General features: G+C 41.9%; 1 protein-coding gene across 1 annotated transcript in view; it reads left to right on the top strand.

Moving 5' to 3' along the window:
* Positions 1 to 6,025: 6,025 nt before the first annotated feature.
* Positions 6,026 to 22,176, top strand: part of SOX5 (SRY-box transcription factor 5) — a 288,158-nt gene continuing 272,007 nt past the window's right edge. The window contains 1 exon segment of the mRNA XM_066319506.1: positions 6,026 to 6,185. Within this exon segment, the coding sequence (XP_066175603.1) occupies positions 6,148 to 6,185 (38 nt within the window). The 5' untranslated portion in view covers positions 6,026 to 6,147.

Here is a 22,176-nt window from a genome sequence, read left to right as displayed (position 1 = left end):
ATTTTTTTTCAAGCTACTTCTGTGCAGACCAAAGACACTAAGACAAACAGTAAAGAGACCTTGTATGCAACTGAAAGTAGACAGAAATATAAAAAAAATAATAATAACCCCTAAAACAGAGAGGATTGGGAGATTGAGAGACCAACACCAGACACAAAGCCAGGATTATGCCATCTCACTAATATTTGTCCGTTTTACAATTAAAAGTTACTTATTGCTCAAATACATAATTTAATTTAAAATGTGTTTACATGTATTATTTTAATTTCTAAAAATCCCTACTTACATTATAGTTTGCAAATATATTAATGTTGGGACTCCTTGACCCTGGCTGATTCAGAGTGGACAGGATAAAAGAGTGAGTTTCAACCTCCTTTAAAAAAAATAAGTAGTGACTTTATTGTAATATTCAGGCAAGTTTGAATTTAGATGAAGGTTCAGATTTCTTTTTCAGGGTAGCATCAGTCCTTTTTCACGGGGAAGGTTGCAGATGGTAGGGCCTTGCTAAAAGTGCAAGTGAATAACTGATAAATGAGGGCTTCCCACTTACAAATGAGATGGTTTTACTTTTCCTTGAAGAAATGCAGTAAATTGAAAAACTCTAAATAGCACAGAAATTTCAGTCCTCCAGACCGCCTTCTCCTTCTCAGATTTTGCTATACTATATTCAGCATTCAGTTTTGCCAACACTGAACATGCCTGATGTGGCATTTACATTCTTTTAAAAAAGGCGTACATTAGTTTTATTTCTAAGAGTTAACTTCTCCTCTTGACACATGTACTTAATTCCCATTAATGGAAATGGCAGCTAGGCATGCACACTGGAAGGAAAAATCTGTTCCTAAGCATATGATCCAAACTGCATTGTAGCTAAACATTTCCGTGCTCTGAAGTAAGCACTCATTATTTGCAAGATATTTTTCATAATAAATGCATCAACCCCGCTCTATTCTCCCTCCACTCTCCCATAGTGTGTTGCAAAACACCCTTTCTTAGAAATCTTACAGATTCATTCTTAATGCTGCAGTTGTTTTGAGTGTGTGCCTAAAAAAGAAAACCCATTTAGGATCTTCAGAGTTTTGCATATTTTCTGTGAGAATTTTCCAGTAAATCGTTCCGTGGAACATCTTACATGGCCTTGGACTTCGTAGGTCTCTATTATTAAAACCTACAGTGGAAATAACAAAACCCAAAAAGCTCTTTTTTCCCCCCTAGAACTTCCTTTGCTTAAAGTATTGCAGTATATACCAAAAAGCACTAGACAGAAGTGATATAATTTGAGGATTAAAAAAAATAAAAGGTCTCATTTAAGGTTTTCCTTCTTCCACTACGCTTGTCTGAAGACTTTATGCCTGTGCCATATTCCAGAGTTTCAGTATTTCTAACTTGAGCTGGGTGGATAATTGATTTTTTGGTTCACCTCTTGAACTGCAGAACCACCACAGAAAAAAAAAATTATATGTATATATAAAAATTAGCAGTTAAGCACAAAAATTCTTATAGGAGTTTATGATTTCAATTGTGTCCCCTCATCCAAATGAAAATCAGAGCTTTTTTGTTTAGTTTAACTCAAATTATCCTCCTTTACTGGGACTTTTTTGTTTTGGGCACCCCTTACAGGAAGCAAAGTAAGAGAAATACAGATTCACAGAAATGCTAGAGGAGTAGTAAGGGGAGTTTTAATTTTTCTCATCTGTTAAAGATATTTTAACTTGTATCTGAATTCTCAGTTTGAGAAGAAAGAATTGAGAGCATTAAATGTGGATGCTGGAGGTTGCAAGTGGGTTTTGTAACTACAACCCACTCAGTAAAAAAGGACACCAGAGCTTCCTATTACTTGTCAAAGTTTCAGAACAAGGTAAAATTTCTTATGTTAAAAACTGGACAATTGAATGTTATGTACAATTTCTTCTTTCTCAGCGGTTATTTATCCAAACTTCTCAGTTTTTCCACTTTCTGATATACTAGCAGACTTTGCGACATGTCCTGGCAATTTCTAAAAAGCAAACTAAAAGTTAATATGAAATGATTTTTAGAAAGGTTTCAAGATTCCCTCTAACCACTTAACTTGCCTTTTTTTCCATCTTGCAATTGCAGTTGAAATTAGGAGAAAATAATTTTATCTGAAAGTCTATACTTAACTATGTCTCAGTAATATATATATGTATATATGTATATATAAAATTCATATAATCCAGTATGGATTATATGATTTATATCCAGTAAGGATACCATAATAGAGTATTACTACAAGAGTAATAGTAAGTTGGTTTTTATTCTCCTCTTTGGAAACGGCTCTGTTTTGCCCCAGTCATCTGGAAGTGGGAGCACAGTAGTTGCAGAAAACATAAAATGAAGGTAATGGGGAAGAAGGTACCTGAGCACAAGATGTATTGGGGTAAGAGTAATCTTAAACTAGGTTAAGTAAAAGAAGAGTTCATGTCAGAACCATTTAGGGGAGAGATCTCTATTTCCTTCCTTACTTCCATTTCCTCTCCCCTTCTCAGCTCTCCCTTTTTTGCTCAGTTATCTTAGTTTTCTCTCCCACACTTTTATTTTTCCTTTTTCTCCTCCTTTTAATATCGTTCTCTCTGCTTCTTCCTAGTCTAGCCCAGGTCTTCTTCTGTAATTTGTGATGTTGATGGTTGTTGCTTTGGTTTATAATCATATTAGCTGACAGCCAGCAAACCAGGAGCCCCAGTGTGCTAGGAATAATACCAGCTGGGGGGAGGTATGTGATCACTGTCCTGAAAAAGCTCCAATAGGAAATGATATGGGAAAGGGGTAAATCCATGTGAACAGACAAAGGAAGGACACGGTAGAAGAAGGGCAGTTGTGGAGTGCAGCTGAGTTGGTAAAAGGATATGAGGCTAGAGCTGAGTGGGGTCAAAATATGGTATTCCTGTTCTACCCAAATGGTTGAGATTTGTACTCCTTTCGGTAAAAGGTGGTCTTAATCTTCCTCCAGATGTGGCTTCTGTGTAGCTTCACTCTGTAAACTTCTCCCAAGGCCAAGTGTGAGGAAACAGGGGAAGCAAATCAAGAGCTGGGACAGAAGGAACAGCATTTTGTGGATGGGCAGTGGTGCATCAAGGGGAAAATGAAACACCAAGAAGAGGGGCCCTAAAGAATGTGACTACAGAAATGAAGCATCTTTTAAACAAAACAGTAAAAGTAAGAAAATCTGGGGGGAAAAAGCTCAAACATCCATATATATGTTTCAGCAGCATAAGGGCTGTTGTTGGCTGTGAGGCATGTGGGGTCTTTGTTTTTCATCCTTTTGCTGGAGTTGACTAACTGTGTCAACTTGGGCAAGCTAGTGAGCCTGCCTGCATCTCAGTTTCCTCATTTGAGGCCAAATTCTCTTACTAAGTAGCCTCCTACTCCACACAGAGATTTGCTGATTTGAATGGAGCCCCTGCAGAGTGAGATACTTTTCAATACAAATAAAGTTTTGGAATCGGCCCTAATTATATTTATTACCTGCAGAGGAGTAATGTGAGACTTAACATGGTTTGAGACCCTCAGATGAAAGAGAAAGTATTTGGAATTGTTCTTTTTAATCATCTGCTACCTTTTCAAAGCCTACTTCATGGCTGTCCTAAAAGGGATAGCTACCAAAAAAACCCAAACGAAAAAAAAAAAAAAATCCTTGTACACATTAACAGGTTCGTCAGGCTCCCATGAAAAGACCTCTGTGGAAAATATTATTTGCTGGGGGCTGCTGGAGGGATTTGGTTTAGCCTGCCCCGCAGTGAGAGCCATTAGATCCCCCTCAAGGCAGGAGTTGACAGAGTGCGCTCGGCTCGGAGCGCCGTGGCGGTGGAAGGCGGGCTGGGGGCTGCCTTTGCAGATCCTCCCGCACGAACCACAACCACCACGGCGCCTTCGCGGGCTCGGCGTGGCGTTTCCCTCCGTGCCCGGGCCGGGCGCTCCTGGCTGGGGATGATGCACACAAGTCGCGAGTGGGTTTGCTCCTCGTGATCAAAGCCAGCAGAGCCCAGACTTCCAGCTGGTAAATGCCTTTATACCAACACCGGGCTGATTGGCCTCTGCAATGAGCCTGCTGGTTTCTAACATATGCACCGAGAGCGAAAAGCGGCAAATTAAACAGTGTAGCTGTTGGATATTAAAAATAATAAGCCTTTTTTTTTTTTTTTTTCTTGTTTGGCAGTTTTTTTTTTTTCTTAAGCCAGTGGGCATGAAAATGTTGAAAGTTTTCTGGATGCTCCGCGCAAATATGCGTGTGTATTTCAAAAAGTCAAAAAGTAAACTTGCTATGTCCGTGCCACTGGGAGGCAGGGATGAGAGGGGTGGCAATGGACCTTAATCGAACTGTTGTGGGGTGAAAACCACGTGGGTTTTAAAGGCCCTTAACGTTGTCGAGCTGCGGATTAAAAAGGAGGGAAGAGAGAAAAGAATTAGCGCAGGGGAGCTGGAAAGACTGGGGTATAGATACGTGGTCCTGTGTGGGTGTGTATGCACGTGTGTGTAATAGGGAGCCCAATTTTTTCCTCTTTTTTTTTTTTCCCCCCTTTCCCCTCCCGCCCCTTGCTGCGAGTTCAGTGCCAGGCCGGACACGGGCCGCGCAGACTATTGAGGCATTGTGCGCTCCGCTCGCAGAGTAGCCCCCGGCTAATCCCCGCGGGTCGGACGGGAATTTCCCCGCGGCGTTCTCCCGGGCCGCTGCCCCCTCTCCCCGCCAGGGCGGGCTCGGCAGGAGCAGCGCTTCCCCGCGGGGCGGACAGGGATGCGGGTGTCCCCGGGGCGGGATGCGAGGGCTCCCGGCGCCTCCGTCCCCGCGTGTCCGAGGCCCCAATACCTGCCCGCCTTCCTCGCCTGCCAGATTTTTATCTGGATAATTGGAAGTGCGGCGGAGGCTGCGCTCCGCCAGGCAGCCGAGGGGCTCCGCAAAGCCGCGCGTCGTCCACCTTGTTATCAGGGGCTGTCTGGGCAGGGAAATGAGAGGGAGCCACCACCGAGGGGCTTCTATTGCTCGCCCCGAGAGTGGGAGAGGGAGAAAAAAAGGGGGGAGTGTGATTAAACAGAAAACGAGAAAAGCCCTAACAGATGAACGGAAAGTTTATTTTTGTTGTTGTTTGAACATCCGTGTGTGTGCGTTCGTGTGCGCGCCCGCTGTTTTGGCATGTGGCTACCTTTTCCCTTGCACACAACGGGGCTGTTTGATGGAGTTTGGAGCTGAGGAAACTTTGGGTTTGTTGCCAGGACGGTTCGCAGCACTTTGTGGAAAGCAAGAGCTAACAGTGAGACCGACAGAGTGAGTGACAAGTTGTTTACAGGTTTCCTTGAAGGGGCCTCTGCTATATTTCAATCTGTCAAAGTTGCTTTTCTTCCCTCAGAACAATGCCTGATTGTTGTGCGGGGTGGGTTTTTTTTTCTTTGGTGGTGGTTTGGTTTTTTTTTTTTTTTCTTCCCCTACCCAAAGAGAGAGAGAAAGAGGGAGAGAGAAAGCGAGAGACCGGGAAGGGTGGGGGGAAAGGAATGAAAATTCTTCGGAGCACAAATGCCTTTGGTAACATTTTTATGTGTTTGATCTCCTCTCCCCTATTTCAACTCCGAGAGTTGATAACTGTTTCAATTTAATCAGTCTGCTCTTGTTTTATCTTCTTTCTCCACTGATCTTCTTCAGCACGGGGGATTTGCTCCTGGTTTGCCGGTTTAGGTGGATTGTCGGACTGCTTTTTGTTGGGTTTTTTTTTTCTCCCCTCCTCTCCCCCCCCTCTCCCCTTTCACGCCCCCCCTTATCCCCTCCACCCCTCCACGTTTTTTTAGGACATTGAAGGAGTTGACTTTTCCCGTTTGGCGGCGGCGGGCGAGCAGAATTAAAAGGAAAGGACAGGCCCCCGGAGGTCGCGCAGCGCGGCGGGGGGAGCTGCGCGATCATCCTGCTGCGAGCGCGCTGCCCCTTTAAGAGACTGGTCAAGGAGTCCTCGCTCAGAGCGAGCGAGCCGGGAGGGAGGGAGGGAGAGGGAGGGAGGGAGAGAGCGAGCGAGCGAGCGAGAGAGAGAGAGAGAGAGAGAGAGAGAGAAAATCAATCGGTTTAGAAGGTTTGGACTCACTTGACAGGTTCAGTTGGAGGCGACCATAGGTGGCTGCTGTGACAAAGGGAAATTGTGCTTTTCCAGCATGCTAACTGACCCTGATTTACCTCAGGAGTTTGAAAGGTGAGTCGAGTTGTTGGGGCGGGGGTGTGTGTGTATGTGCGTGGGGGTGTCTCTTCCCCCCCCCCCCCTTTTTTTTTTTTAAAGTCTATTTCGTGTTTTGTTTGTTATTGCATTATTATTGTTGTTATTGTTATTGTTATTATTATTTGATTTATCCGAGCACGCCTTGTTGGCGCGCGTGTGCGCGGATGGGCAGCGGGCACACGGACACGCGGGGACGGGCGCGCAACTCCGGCGCTCGGCGGCAGGAGGCCGGGGAGAGGAGCGCTCCCCCCGCGCCCCTCCGCGTCCCCCCCGCGCCACCTCGGCTTCTCCAGCGCCGTGTCAGCGAGCGGGCTGGCCGGCTCCGCCGAGCCCCCGGCCCCCGGGCGCTGCGCCCGCGGCGCGAAGCTTTGTTCCGGGGCCGCCGAGGCTGCCGTGCCCCGCTCCCCTGCACACCCTCCGCCACCCCAGCCGGCCCGCCGAGCCACCTTCCCGGGCACAGCCTCGCCGCTGCTGCCCGGGGACTCCCCGGAAAGCGGTCAGAGGATGCCCGGCGGCGGCCAGGCGCGGGGTTCAACTTCCCAACCTCAGCTCCCGTCAAACTTGGGAAGGCGCTCTGCCGAGCACATGACCTTTTGTTGATCTAGCAGGAGCTATTATTTTTAGGCAAGTTAACATCCCAGCCCTCCATCAGGAGAACATCTTTTTGCCTGAGGAGAGATGAGGAAAAAGAAAAAAAAAAAAACCCAAACAGAAAAAGAAAGGAAAGAAAGTGAAACTCTTGCCTCCCAAGTTTTGGCCGTCGCCTCTGTCGCGGAGTGTCAAGAGCAGGGTCTGGGTATGACGAGCGGGCTTCGGGTATGACGTAGATGTGCCCGTCTCCCCCTGCCCGAAACAGGAGCCTTCCCTGCTTGGAATTAAGTTTTTTGCTGTCACTGGTAATGGCTTGTGACCTACGAGAGAGTTTAGTCCTTATTTCTTAGGATCTGGTTCTCCTAAGATGTTTTGGAAGCGTTTTCTCAGGCGCTTGTACAGACGTCCATTGATGGTCTCACATCCCTCCCCTCCGGCTTCTTTTTTAAAGGTTATTAATAGCCCCTTGTGCGGCTGCAGTAAACAATCCAAACTTACATTTCTAAGCAGTAAATGAGAGAATGCCAGGATGCGCGTTACTGAGGTTTTTCTCATCTTCGTGAAAGCTACCTCCTGTATAAACATTTGGTTGTATCTGACTATGCAATACAAGCTAGGTGCTAGACCAGCTGGTTAAAAATATGCTAAGTCAAGCTGTTCATCGTTCAAACCTACTGAATTTGATAGTAAAGGCATAGAAAAGAAGGCAAGATAAAAACATTTTAAGTGGGCTGAGGAACACGCATGCAAAGGAAGGACAGGAAAGAACACTTGAATTAAAAGATCGGAGAAAATTAAAATTTGGAAAAGCAGAAAAGAACTATTTTAACGCTTTCAATCCTTGTGCTGAAACTAGAACAACGCTTCCTTACTAGAAAGTGAAATTGGCTTGGTTGCTCTACTCCAAGGTCGTCTTTAATGCAATTAATTTTCCAGACTTGGAATACTTGGCATTTTCCTTTGGTTTGTTAGCATTACAGTAATTGGTTTTGTTCACGTGCACTGTATTAACTTAGTTCAACTACCTGAGGAAACTGTTACAGTTTCTGATGTCAGTTTTGATCTGGCATCATGATCATGTATTTGTCTTTTTCATATGATTGGTAGATTGAGGTATTTAATCTGATTCACTAAGTTCATACATAGAAATTTATAAGCAAGCAATTTTGATTATTTTTTGAACTTTGTGATGAACACAATGCTTGTAAACTCTCTGAAGCAGAATGAAGTCCTTTCATTTTCCTGCTAGGGGACCTTTTTTTTTAGCTGAAGTCTTTCTGCATTATAAATATAGATATTTATATAAATTTTATATATAAACAAGTCATTTGGGGCAACCATCATCCTTAGAATGAGCTCCTCTACTCTCTTCTTATTTTTTTTTGCCCCTAGGCATACGTTTCATTTTCAGAGATCCCAGCTTTGCTCTTGTAAACATTCTAGTTAAATAATCAATACGCTGCTCTCCTTTTGCCATGTAGATAATAGCAAGCAGTAGAAATGGGAAGCAATAAAAACGAACCTCAGGACATGCAATTTTATTTTGAAAAAAATTTTTAAACTATTTTCCCTCTGCAGTTGAAATTGGGGATACAGACCAGTATCTTTGTTAATCATTACCATTTGTTTACATTGCGTGTGTTTGACTATAGTTACACACACATACACAGCCCCAGACACTGTCCATGTCATATGTGTGTGTTTGTCAGGAAACAGCCACGAGGACGCACTTTCTCTTGCACAGAGATCCTCAGACCCACAGATGCCTGCAGAGTTGATGTGTGTGTGTGTATGCATGATGCACAGATCATTGTTTTTCAGATGTTTATGGCGGGTCCTTTCCTTGGATTCTCAGTCAACACCGCTCTTGGAGCGCATTTCTGCAGCCGCTCGGGGTCCAGCTTGTCGTATCTGTGTGTCCCACTACAGTTCTGTTACTATTATCCGTCTCCCACTATTCGTTTTTAAACTTCAATAGCAAATGACAAGGAGATAAAGATTTGTCAGGCAAAGTTGTTTGCAGTTCAGGTCTCAGAGCATCTGTATGTCTCTCAGGAGGTTGTTGTCCTTTCCCCGTTGTCTTTCCTGTGATGTTTCAGTGTATCTCTGCGAACTGCAAACATTTCAGAAACTTTCAGTCACCCCAGCTGAAGAGAGCTGAATTCAGGGGACTTCTCTTCTGTGTCTGTGGCCATTAGCAGGGGGAATTTACAGTACACACTTAGAATGAAAATGATCCTCAGTATCAGACAAATAAACACTCATTAATTCATTCAGCATCGCGGGTAAATTGCAGTAGGTTTTGTGAATTAACATGTATAATTAATTACCGTGCCAAAATTGTGAGGATTTTCATCCATCCCTGAGAAGTTCCTTGCACGCCTTTATTTCTGTTTGTGGTCGTTCAGCTGCTTGATTGAGAGGAGCATCAGAATGCGTACGGTGAGGGGGATGATGTTTGCAGCAACACTGTAGGGAGATATTATAACTGGAATCCACTCTGTGCGTTACACAGGGAAAGGGTAACTTCTGGGATGTACTGTGTGAGCGCCTGTGGCACCCTGAATTGGCTCTAAAGGTCTTGAAAAGAATAAGTCTTTTGTTGTTTGATTTTTCTCTCTCTCTCTTTTTTTTTTTTTCTTTTTTTTTTTTTTTTTCTTTTTAAAGTTGGGTCATTATACTTGAGTATAACAAGTCTGGCCACAATAGAAAGAAAGTTTACTTCACTGAGGATAAGGTAGAGACAATACAGCCAGAGCCATCGCGGACAGCTGGGAAATTTACGGAATGATAAAAACTCAGAAATGCCCAACATAAAGTTTTAATGTCTTAATAAAGTCTGATTAATGAAAAATAGATAAAGTGACTGCTTAACAATATCCCTAGTGTATGGAATGTTCTTAAACCCAAATTAATTACTGCATATTTACATTTCTCTGTAGACTGAGAGAGAGGCTATTCTAGGCATCCAGACAGAGTGACATCCTTTCTCTTTTTCGTTATTTCCTTTACTTTTTTTTCATTTTTTATTTTTAATGTGCCAGTTGAAGGTAAAGTGGCATGCAGTGCTTGTAGAAGAAGGATGGGTGGGTTAGTGCCTCTGTAGGGAAAAGGGCAGAGCTGGGAAAGACAAAAGGCTTGGATGGGAGTAGTGGGGATGGGGACAGTAGAACAAGTTCAACATTTGCAGTCACCGCTGGCGTGCTCTCGGAATGTTCTCTGTTCTAGTGAACAGAGCTTCTCTTTCTAGCTTTTAGAAAGAGAATGCTCAAGGATGTAAAGCAAGCCTCTGCTGGGAGGAAAGAAATATACTTAGCTGCTTTACTGCTGCACTGCACGAGTCATTTCAGACTCCCACTGAATTTATTTTGGGGTTGTACCAACACTGTCAAATGGAGAAGTCATTTTCTTAAAAGGAAACTTTGCGTATTCCTAAGTGCTTTTCTTAGCTAAAGTTACCCTAAAAGCATTATTCTGCTGCATTTGCTGAGAATTTTGGAGAAAGAATAATACCTTTCTATTACTCAGCTTGCTCAGAATGATGTTCCACTCTCTAAAATCTACCTGTAGAAGTAGATTCTTTCATTTAAAGGGTTGCTTTACTATCGGGCTGAACAGCTTTTAACTTCATTGAGGCATTTTGGGAAAAAGACTTCATTGCTTAAGTTTGTGGTTCTAGGGGTCTGGGATTTGAAGGATAAATAGAATGCCACTGTGAAGTTGCAGATGCCAGTTTTTTGCAGTGACAAAAAATTTACGGTTTTATTTCTCTGAGATAAGTCTAAAGGAATTAATGCATTTGCAGACTATTCATTAATGTCCTGCATGCACTAATCTAATTTGTTGTGCTTATGCTTGGCTAGGAGGAAGTTGACTGTTACAGATTACAGATTTTAATGAACATCTCAATAATTTACCAGTTGCTGAAATTGTGAACTAGCCTTGGAAGGCAGAAGCCCAAATGAGAGAGCTGATGAGTGACACACCAGCCTGCACAATTTGACTGTTGTATTCATTGCATCTGAATCAAATTGGGAGTTTGGCATTACTAATTCTGGGTGGCTGGCTCATCATATGCATTCAAGGAGTTAATTAAAACACACACAAACACATACACAGTCTCCCACCAAGCATCTTGCTGTGTTTATGTGCATAGTGTGTTTGATTGGTACCTTTACATAGGCGAGGAATTGTTTTTCTTTCTCTTTCTGTCCAGAGATCTTAAATATATAACTAGTTTGCAAAATATTTACTGCTTCTCAGGGAGCTTTAATGAGCATTTATGGCTTTATCATTTAGGAGGCACAGAGTATCTGGTTGAGTTACTTAAACATGAAGCTCCCTGATAGGATAGGAATATGTGTCTGTGCAATGTGATATATCTGTAGGTGTATAAAATACACTTTAAACAATATTTATACAGGAAAAAGTGTCTCCTCCCTATGTACAGTTAAAGTTACAGTTACAGTTTCTTTGCATGCTTTTCATATTAGACTTGAAATATGGGGTAAGTTCATGTTCGTGTGAGATACCTGTGCCTTCACAACTGTTTCAAAAGTCAGTCTGACATCCTCTTGACTTTCCATTTTATTTATTTTATTAATTTCTTGCTCAGGCCTGTGTATAGCATAATTAACTCATAAATGGAAGGGAAAAAATGTTGTCGTGTTTTACCTGTACACACTGAAAATATTCAGTGCCTCTGAATTCTTCTACTGTAGTCAAGAGAAAAGAAGTGCTCACAGCAATTAATCAATAGCTGTAGTGCCTCTCTGATGATGGCGAGGAGTTTGTTGTTTAACAAGTAGCATCCTTAAAAGCAAAGAGTGTTTCCCTCTTAAAGTTTCTATGGATTTTTATCAAATGTGGAAAATGTTTAAAGTCTACTTCCTACAAAATATAAATTCATGTCGTGTGTGAGTATGTTAAAACCCACAAGGCTGCAAAGTAAGCAAATCCTCGTTACTGTGCTGAATTACCTAAACCAGAACTTCTGGAACTTTTGAAACAGGCTGTTTTTCTCTGGAGCTTTGGGTGGCTCTGGCCAGCGGGTGAGGGCAAGCAGTCACAGAGATCTGATGGCAGCGTTTGTCCCGTTCCCATCTCCTCCCGCTGCCCCCTTGTCAAAACACCAACCACTGAGTTTTCACCCACGCCCTTTCCCGAGGGTGATGGTGTGGTCCCAGCTCTCCCACACCTCCAGAGGGGCTGCCTTGCTCCAAGTGGCCTTGCCCGGGTTGGGCACCAGGGGTGCTGCGGGGTGTCCAACGCGCCGTAGCCTCCGCTTGAGAGACGCTGCTTGTCACCTCCACGCCGAGCCCTGCTCTGCCAGCTGGGAAGCCAGGAGCCTCCAAAACTTGTTCCTGAGCCCACATGTCCTTGTGACAGCATGAAGCTCTGTGAGCAGTAGTTGTTGGGAGACAGCAAATTTAGGCAGGGTTCTGGAAGAGTTTTCGTGAGCGAACGCTGCTCGCAGGGGCCATGGGACTCGAAAAAGAATGTGAGAAGTGAATGGAAATTGTGAGGTGTGCAGTAGTAATTCAGAGAAGCTGCCTGTCTTTTTTTTTTCTAGGATAGGTGCGAAATTTATTTATATAATTGTTTTAAACAGACTAAGAAGGAAATGTTGAATTCCGTTTGCTGGAATTATCAGATGTTAGTATGAAGTTCAGATGCTTCCCATGGTATTGGGGGAGCTGTTTGTTTTGAAAGAAATTGGCAAACATTTTCCAGCATCCTGGTTTTGATCTGGCTTGGCACTTCTCTTCAGCTTGTCCTTTTGTCACCTCGTTTAAAGAAAAAAAAGTAATTCCAACATGATGATCTTATTTTTGACTTGTGGAACTCAGAGGTGAAGTGAAAATGAGGAAAAGCATGCGGCTCACTTTGGAAGTTTGAAATGGAATTGACCTTGTTTCCCTTAAAAGTACTGTGAGATTATTCAGGTAACATTTTTCAATTCTCAAATTGTATTTATATTCCACTATTTTTAAATTTTATGTTTAGTATTTTGGATTTCCTTTTCACACTTCGAGTTTTTTAAAAGACCGAGTATTGAAATTCATTTTGTCATATGCTTACTGAGATCTGTAATAATTTTATTTTGTTTTGCCATGCAGTTCTGGTTTTGTGTTTTCTCAAGTTCATAGAGACTGTCTTAAGTTTTTTCAGTTTTGTTTTGTTTTCTAGGATGTGGATGTCTCAGTGCTATTTGACCTAAACATACTATAAAATGTTGCCTTAGTGCAAACTTTCTTTGTAATTGTATTACAGTCTTATTACTACTCATTTGATTCTGTCATAACAGAACTCTGTTACATTTGGGGGCAAAAATATAAGCAGACTTAATTGATGTTTAATTTTCTTGTGTGAATACTCAAAATTCTTTTTAGTGTTGGGGAACCTGTGGGAGAGTAATGTGCTATTTTTGTAGTTAAGAGCATTGTCTACATCTAGTGTTCTTCATGGACCTTTGTAGCTCTAGAGAAAAAAGCCCTAGGAACGTAGTTCATGTATAGATAAACCCATAGTTTGTCATCCCCATGGTTTCTTTGGTGCTGGGCTTAATTGTTTTTAGAATGCGGGAATGACAAAACTGACCCAAGTTTCACTGATTGATCTCAGAGGTTGGGCATGGCCACAGTTTATGTACATGAGAGTGAGCTGGACTTACCTGCCATTGACAGCTCAATAGACTACAGAAGACCAAAACTAAAGAAAATATTAATGATTCGAAACAATTTTTAAGGCTCTTATTCCTTTTTTTTTTTAAACCATAAGTTATGTGAAAATATTTTGCCCCCAAATTTTTGCCATTTAAAACAGCGAGCCTCCCAAAATCTCTGGAGTGTGTGCACCCATCCTCACAGACCTGTTTGTGTCTGCCCTCTATGGTTTGAAATTTCTCTCTGCTGGGGTGCATGGAGAGATTGCACTTCAGCAGAGTGTGATGAAGCTAAAATTCACCACAATCTGAGAGACCAGAGTGCATCTCTGTGCTTCATTTTTATAAATTTGGAAGTATTCCTTGATTTCAGAGAGAGAATGCTTAATGAAGGGCAAGAAGCATATGGTGTCCTCTCACCTTTAGGAGTGGCCTGCCTGGGCTGGGACTAAAGCACTTCAGCAGAGCTTTGTGCTGGGAGGGAGCTGTAGTTCTGAGGACTGCGTTAGACTGCAGAGAAGTCTTCTGTTTCCAGATAAATTCCCTGAGCGTCCTCATTACATTCACTTTGTAAAACAAGACTGGAAACATTTTCTCCCAGGAATTAGTCAGGTTTCTGTTCATAGGGTTTTATCCCTAGATTTCAATACCATGGCCTCAGCAGGGCAGAGGCTTTTTTGGATAGACATGAGATGTGTGGGAAGGTGATGGTTGGTAAGGGCGGAGGGAAGGATGTTCTTACCCGTTTTGCATGTCTATTAACAAACTGGGTCATTTTGCTGTGTTGTATTTACATGACTTGTTCCTGGGCTGGTGTGAAATGTGAATCACCAAAACATGATGATTATTTTAAAAAAAATAGGCTAAATGAAACATAACTGAAATAGAACTGAAAGGCTAAATGAAATCAAGTAAAAACAGAACATGCAACATTATTCTTTTGATACTGTTTCCTTCTGCAGTTGCTGAGTAAAGCCAAATAGTTCTTTTTTTCCATGTCTGTTAAAAATATCTAGGCTTTTGAATTTGAATATAACAGGGACATGGAAAATACATTTCTCTCTTCAGGTTCAGGCTTTGATTTGTTTTTTGCTTCTGGGTTTTGGACACTGAAGTAGAAATTTATGGTGTGTTTTAAAGGAGGCTACTGGTTCTCATCTTTGTCAAAACCCCATGAACATTGAGCTGATTCTGGTTTTAACAACTGAGATTAGAATTTGGCAGAATTTCTCAGTGGAAGACTCTCCTCCTTTGCTTATGTTTTGTAAGTTCTGCTCACTTTCTCTGTTCTTGCTTAAAGTTCTTGCTTCTGAAATGAATTGTGTGCCTTGGGAATGCCCATTAGGCATTTGCATGAAATACCAGGCAAAGTATAGGGAAAATGCTGTGCCACTCTCAAGTATGCCATGCATCTCTTTTATAGATAATCTTCATGTGTATTAGTGTCACTGATTTAGTGTGTTTTTGTAGAGTGCAAGCATCCTGAATCAGGACCCCATTATGCTTGTCACTGTACAAACACAAAAAAGGAGGTTTCTTTCCATTCCACAGAGCAGCCTTTGTGCTTGGAGCTTAGAGTAATATAAATGTGTCTTTGTATGGGGAAAATTCAGAAACGGGGAGTAGGTAAGAGATCCCTAGCATGGTTCATGAATGAGATTTCAGTCCTAAAGCCATGCTTAACAATTTATAAATTGAGCAATATATGTGTATGGGTATTCTCTCTCTGGGTTTGTTTTTTTTTTTTTTCCAGATGCATGTATGTAAAGGTTGCTTTACTGTTAGAAGTACTGATATTATTAATAATAGATTCATGCTTCCTATAAAGCCTTTTGATTAGGAATTCAGAGCATTTGGTAAGCACTGATATACAAATCATGAAGATTTATGTGCTTTTTAGACTGAGAAGCAAAATTAGCCCCAACCTATAGATGAGTAAACTGAGGAATGCTGTCACAAAATCTTCTCCGTGTGTGGGTTTAAAAAGTAGAGACACTAGCTAGTAGTCCTGTCTTTTAACCTCGAGACACCCTCCTTTTCCTTCTTGAGATCCTAAGAACTGCAAATTATAGACTTCTCTCTGTCCAATTATAATTTCTAAAGGTCTCATTCTAGCAAGATGAACTATAGTATTCAAATTGCTTAAGTATGTAAAATAGGGACTGTGGAGTATAATTAATAAAATAAATTAAAGAAATGTTTGCAGCCACAGTTGTATCATTGAGGGCTGGGAGGGAATACTGTCTGTAGACCCTCCAGTTATCTGAGTGCACTTCTAAACCAACTCCTTGCCTGGAGGCAAGTCTGGATAACTGGAGTCCAGCAGCAGAGCCTGCTGTGTTTAAGCAGTAATTTGGAAAACTGTGTGATATGAGCAGGTAAACTTTGGCCCTGGAGAACAGTTCACATCTTCAGCCATATGTACCAGACCTGTCATAGGTTTTATAACCTGAGCTCTAGGCATCAGGTGAGTCCAGGAAAAAAATTCTTCAGACGGAGAGTATAGATGTGAGGAAGAGACTGCACTACAAGCGGCGATGTAGGCAGCCACAGTGAGCAGAGCAACCAACCAGCCTAAAAGCAAAAAACCTGCTGCAGAACACAAAATACACTGTGATTCTTACCCAGATGTTTGACATCTGCTTTTTAAACTGAGATCCAAAATGAAGGAAATATCACAGGGTTATTAAAAGGGAGTAATTATTTTCTTATTCACATTAAAAGTTCTTCTACTCTGTTTTAATGGGGTTTTTTTTCTTGTTTCCAACGGCATGCTCAGTAGGACTGGAGCTGAAATGCTGAGGTGTGCAGGTAGCTTTGCATCTAGGCTGTGTGTTGCATCCTTTACTACACACTGTTGAGAAAATGGGTATGTACTGAGGTAGTCCTGGGTGGATTTGATCTCTGTTGCCTTTGAATATCATGACTAAGCTGTTAAGTTATTCTCTTTGATAAGCTTTTTAAGAGCGACATTACTTTCAAGATGATGGATTATGATCAGGCCAGTTCCATAGTGTTTCAGTCGTAGTTTTTCAGCAGTGTGTTCACAAAGACGTGTTTTGTGATAGGGCCAGTCAAGGCATCCTTTAAAAAAGTGCCCATTCATTCTGAGTGTTTGGACTCAGTAGCACTGGAGTTCAGTGTCAGGTCCTAAAAACGCAGGCCTAATTAATTAACATCCTGCTCAACTCTATGAAAAAGGCTGGTGTTCTTCACCCCAGTACCCCACGATGGCATGAAATAGTGACTCCTGAGGAGATCACTGAGGCTTTCCTTAATCTGCAGCAAACTTCCATGGGTTGCAATGTCGGCCGAGTTTCTAAAGCATCAGGAGGGATTTCTGCAGGCTTCACCAAATCTGGGGGTTTCGGGAGTTCTGTGTCGCTGTGCTTTGATGACAGGTTAACTATCTTTTTCTCCTAAACAACATCTATGCCTGGCAGATGAGAATGATCTGAATGCCCATGTTGAAAGCGTACCTGAATTATGCCAGAGCTAACAGCTGGACCTTAGTGGACTTGGCACAGCACGGAAAATCAATCTTTATTTTGAAACTGTGTGTTTCCTAAGGTACTAATTCCCAGTTGTGGCCACCAAGGCCTAAAGCTGCACAAAAATGCCTTCTTCCAAATATACATTTGTTTGATAACCCCAGTTTTCAAAAGTGTGACCTCTGTTAATTTGTCACCAGGCAAATTATTGTCACCTGTTCACTGATTCCATGAGAAGCCCAGGCAGACAGCAGAGCCCCATGCTGGTAAGCATTTATGGTTTTGCTGTTTGTGGTAGTAAGCAACCCACTTGGAAATTGACCCAGGTACCTGCAACTGAGGTGACGTGCATGAGTTGTCCAGTGTAGCAGGAACAGGTTCATCTTGTCTGGAGCCGATTCCTCTAGAGCAGCTGAACCTGTCTTATATTTACTTTTAAAATAAGCTAAATGGTTATCAGATAAGAAAGACAAAGTCTTTCTCTTAAAATTACCCACAGAATTTCCTGCTCTGTGTTTCTTAGAAAGATGAAAACAAGATGAATGGAGTTTCTGCTGTTGTATTTGGGTAGAATTTGACATAGAAGCCTGTGTTTTTAAAAGCTGCTATAAACACTTAGAGCATAACAGAGCATTATTTTTAAAAGGAAATAAATACAATAGCTTTATACATATATGTGCAGTCTATTGAAAGGCCATCCAAAGTACTGATACCAGTTTAAGACGATGATCTTTTGCCTTAGTTATACATCTGGGAGGTATTAGCTGAACATTTTGTGGAGAACTGTGAATACCTTAGTTGCCAGTTGTCTAAAGTGCAGCTAATGATTGCTTCAGTGCCAGTGTTTTGATGGCTAGAACCTAGGCCTGAATATAAATACAAAGAACTCTATCTAAAAAAAATGCGTGTGCGCACACACTTTTTATACAAAACAGATTTCAACCATCTGCTTGGCACTTAGCTTTGCAACTATAGGCTCTGATATGAAAGGGAGCACTGTCCAGATTATGAAGGGTATCACTTTCATTGGCACCTTAGAAAAATCCCAGTGTTTTAGAAAGCTTGTTTGTCCAGTGGTTTTCTTCAGTGGAATAATGAAAACAACACCCTTAGCCAAAATTTTGTGTCTTCTGTTGTTTCTCTGATGGCAGCATCTCCCCCTTACCCTTGCAAAAAATATTTTGTCATGAGGAAAAGTTTCTGTTCTGCACCTCAGCATTTCCGAGTGTCTCAGAGGAGCTTAGATGAGTGGCCCTTGGAACTGACACCCCAGATGGTTTATGACACAAAGCACTGTTTGCTTAGGAATACGTTGTATGGCAGAGTCTGTTGCCCAAGCACTGCAGAGCGTGTCAAATCAGCATGGAAGTTAATGGACCAAAAGCTCTTCTGAATTTAACACTTTCCCATTTGATCGGAATTTACAGCCTTAAATCAGGACCACAGTCTTCCTTTAGTGGTGCAGTGGTGGAGTAAAGTTGATACCATAAATTACAGGAATATGATACAATCATTTTGATCCAGTTCATCTGTTTAAAGGTTGAGAATTAGTGAGACTGACTAAAACCTTTGGTAAAACCCTATTTATGAAATATATAGCTATATAAAATAAATCTTGAAAGTTAGGAGATTCGAGTATGTAGGAATTTGGTTATCTGACCAGTTCATGTTTTCCCCTTAAGTTAAGCAGAACAAAATCCACCATACGAGAAAAATCAATAACCTCTGAAGCTTTCACTCTTTGTTAGCAATTGTCCTTAAAATATGCGGGACAAAACAGTTTCTTCTTTCCTTTTCTTCTTTGAAAGTCCTTCTTTGAAAGGGCTTGATAGTATTTTCCCTTAGGTGCATGTTTGGAAAAAGATGGCAAAAATGCAACCTTCTGAGTGTAACAAAGCCTCTGTGTTTGGCCATGCATTTAGTGCCGTGTCACATTAGTCCTGCATTGTTAACACCTTCAGACAGGGCTAAAGGTTCCTTGCTGCTGTGTCTAGAGAGCTGCTTATGTCAGTTCATAATGTTTCTGGATGCTTTCCTCAGTAAATGTACTTCAGATTTATAAGTCTGGCTGGATTGTTTGCTTCCAAGATGTCAGAAGGGTAAATAAAAGGACTGATGGATATTTATGTTCTCGTTTTATAAGAATTTCATTTTCTATACATTACATGGTCTCAAGAAAGTGCTGCTTTAAACTATTACATTTTATTAGCCTGAGTCTGGCTTTTTGTGGAGAAGATCTGAGATGCTGAAAGACAGATAAAGTTGGATTTCTGTGGATAAAATGATGATGATACTATTGGAAACTTAAAGGCTTCTGCATAGTTTTAGTTGAGTCGTGATGTGTGGACAGCAAATTTCCGACTCTTTTAAAAAATGTGTATGGAATAAGCCTTAACAGTATTAATGTTTTCAGTACCAGCAAGAAAATAGACTTGCAGCCCTCTCTACTATACCCATCCTTTCTCTTCCTCAGCTGTTTCCCTTTCACATTCTTCCCACATGTAGTCAGACTTGCTTTCTACATTTTTATGAGGAGTCCTGTTATTCTCCCAGGTAGGGATTAAAACAGTAAACCTGTTAAGTTGAAGGAAATTCTGAGGCCCTTTAAATGGGGATCCAGATGGAAAGGAAGCCAGTTCTCCAACCACGGTGTCACCATGCCTCCCTACAGCAGCTCTATTGGAGCTACTTAACCATCTGATTAATGAAGCAATTCTTCGTGTTGCGTATCATAAAACGGGTTTCTTCAGGAGTGGGAAATAGCAGCCTATCTGCCGTTGAGCATTAATGATTGCACAAGAATAAGCTCCTGTATTCAGGGATGGGGAGAAGGAACTCTGTGAAAAAAAACAGTTTGAGTGAATTCATAATGCGACCTTTGCTATTCAGCCTTCATGTTCTTTGAAATTTTAGAGGGGAAAGTTTTCTTGACCAATGTCAACAATTTGGTAATTTTTGTTGCTTCCCCTCCTCCCTGTAGGTAGTATAGTCGTATTTATTGTCAGTTTATTTTCTGTAGATTCCTCCAGTCCTCTGTGGTTGGGAGGAATTCTAGAGTGACTGCATGGCAAGGTAAATTAGAGATGGCAGTTGGTGGTGTGGGAGGAAGGGTTGGGAAAAGGAGGAGGCAGAGGGTAGTAGAATGCAGCTATGGTTTTCAAACAACCTTCCAATTGTCCTCCTTTTATTAAAATGGCAGCTTTTTAAACCAGCTCCCTAAAATGTTTAATTTGATTCACACTGTTAAGGCTAAGTTTTCCCTATGCACTAACTATGAGATAAGCAAATCTCTTGCCCTCTCTGTTCTGTTTTTTTCTTCTCTTTTTGATTTTTTCTTCGTTTTGTTTCCACCACTAAAATTCTAGTTGTCTCTTTCTGGTCTCTTTGTGTTGGTTTTAAAGAAACTGCTGCATTCCATCACTCTTCCCACTAAGCTTAGCCGTCTGACCCATGGAAAGCTTGAGATGGAGAGAGGATGGTTTTCAGAGGAGGATGCTCTTGGCGTGGCTGTGATTTTCAGCGAGTTTGGTGTTACCATCAGGTTACAGTTGCACCTGCATTAAAGCTGGATACGAATGACCAGCTTTAATGGTTGAACTGTGGTTGAACTGTGTCTTTTCATAATGCCAAATAAAAGTGAGGTTTCCAATATGGAGGTGCCAAATGGCAGTGGGGTATCAGCCTGCCAGTTTCTTTGACTGTGTAGCTCCAGCGTACGAGGGAAAGCGAAGCCAGGCACATGTCAGTGCAGGACTTTGGAAATCCATTGGAGCATTACCTGCTACTTGTGCCTTCCAGGAGCCCCTGGGTAGACACAGATTTGAAAGTCCCCAGAAAAAAACTTGTCTCCTAAATTTCAAAGGCTACATAATGTAGCAGTGGGGGAAAAAGACATGCAGACCTCTTTCTTTGAAGGAGATCATCCGTTGCAGCAAATCAAGCCTTTTTATCTTCTAAGCCCAAAACAAGCACTCATCCGTTGCCTGCCACTGTAGTGTTGCTGTTCACACATCCTTTTACCCAGTGAGGTTTTTGGTAACGGGGTGTCCACACGTGTCCCCAACCAGTCACTGTCCCATGCACGAGGTGACCACACACCAGCCATGCAACACATCCTCTGGTTGTATGACCTGGTTTTTACCTAGCTGAACCTCTCCCAGAGTGCTTTCCGTTGCTCACCAGAAGTGAGCAGGATTTCTTGTCTCCCACAACATAACATCTGTACTTTCAAAGATTCTGATGTTATGTTTAACACCAAAAGCAGGAGGAAGGGATGAGCGTGTGTGTAGGAAGGAGGACATGAGCTTCTGTAAAGAAACAAAAATTGTTTGGGAAAGCATTGCGTGTGAGCCAGCAAGTTCAAATAACTCATGAGTCTTTTTAGAATTATGGGGCACTTGTAAGTTTTTTCAATCATTTGGCTCATGCATCCAGTCCCTTTGGAATTATACCACTTCTATGGGTATTTTGGGGAAAAATGAGAGCTCATTTTTCCCTATCCTTATTTTTATCTGTATGAAACATCAAAGTGAGTGCCTGAAATAAATTATTTGCCATTTTTAAACCCTATATCAGGTAGAGTTCAATAAAACAAGACAAGTGCATTGTAACTGGGAACTGTTGTGCAGAGTGGGTCTTGTATCATGTTTTTTAATTTTAAGAACACAGGGAGTGTAGCAAGTAAATGTTGAATTTCACCAGGCACCAGGTGCCTGTGTCAGTCCAGCTTTATGGACAGTCTTAGAAAAGAGAAGAAGGACTGAGTAAGTCCAGAGAGCAGTGTTTGCTCCCACCTCCAAAGCTTTTACTGCTAGCTCTTCGGCAGCTCTGGGTAGTGGGAACATCCCGGGAAGTTTGTTCTTCCTCTCCCTTTGCAATGTCGTGGTGTGAATAAACAGAGGCTGTGCTTGTCACTCGGTCTCCTTGCACAGACCTCACATTCATGTGCCATCGTGAGGCTCTGTCCAGCTCCCACTGTTGTGGGGCTCTCGTTGACTTCTCTTGGGTGTTGGATTGGGCCCATTAGACGGGGAGGGAAATAAAGTGGAAGTGTTGTTAACGATGCCTATTGATGCTTTTTCCTGGCACAAAGTACTGCAGATAATTGTTTGTAGATGAAATGCAGTTGCATCTAAGTATTACATTTATTAGCTTTTCAAAGGAGGGATAACCAAAGTGGACATATGGGGTACTTGAAGTGTGATTGTGTGAGACTAAGATA

Source organism: Sylvia atricapilla, chromosome 5, assembly GCF_009819655.1.
Source record: "Sylvia atricapilla isolate bSylAtr1 chromosome 5, bSylAtr1.pri, whole genome shotgun sequence".
Lineage (NCBI taxonomy): Eukaryota > Metazoa > Chordata > Aves > Passeriformes > Sylviidae > Sylvia > Sylvia atricapilla.
The sequence above is the reverse complement of the archived record's forward strand: the minus strand, read 5'-3'. Positions and strand labels throughout refer to the sequence as shown.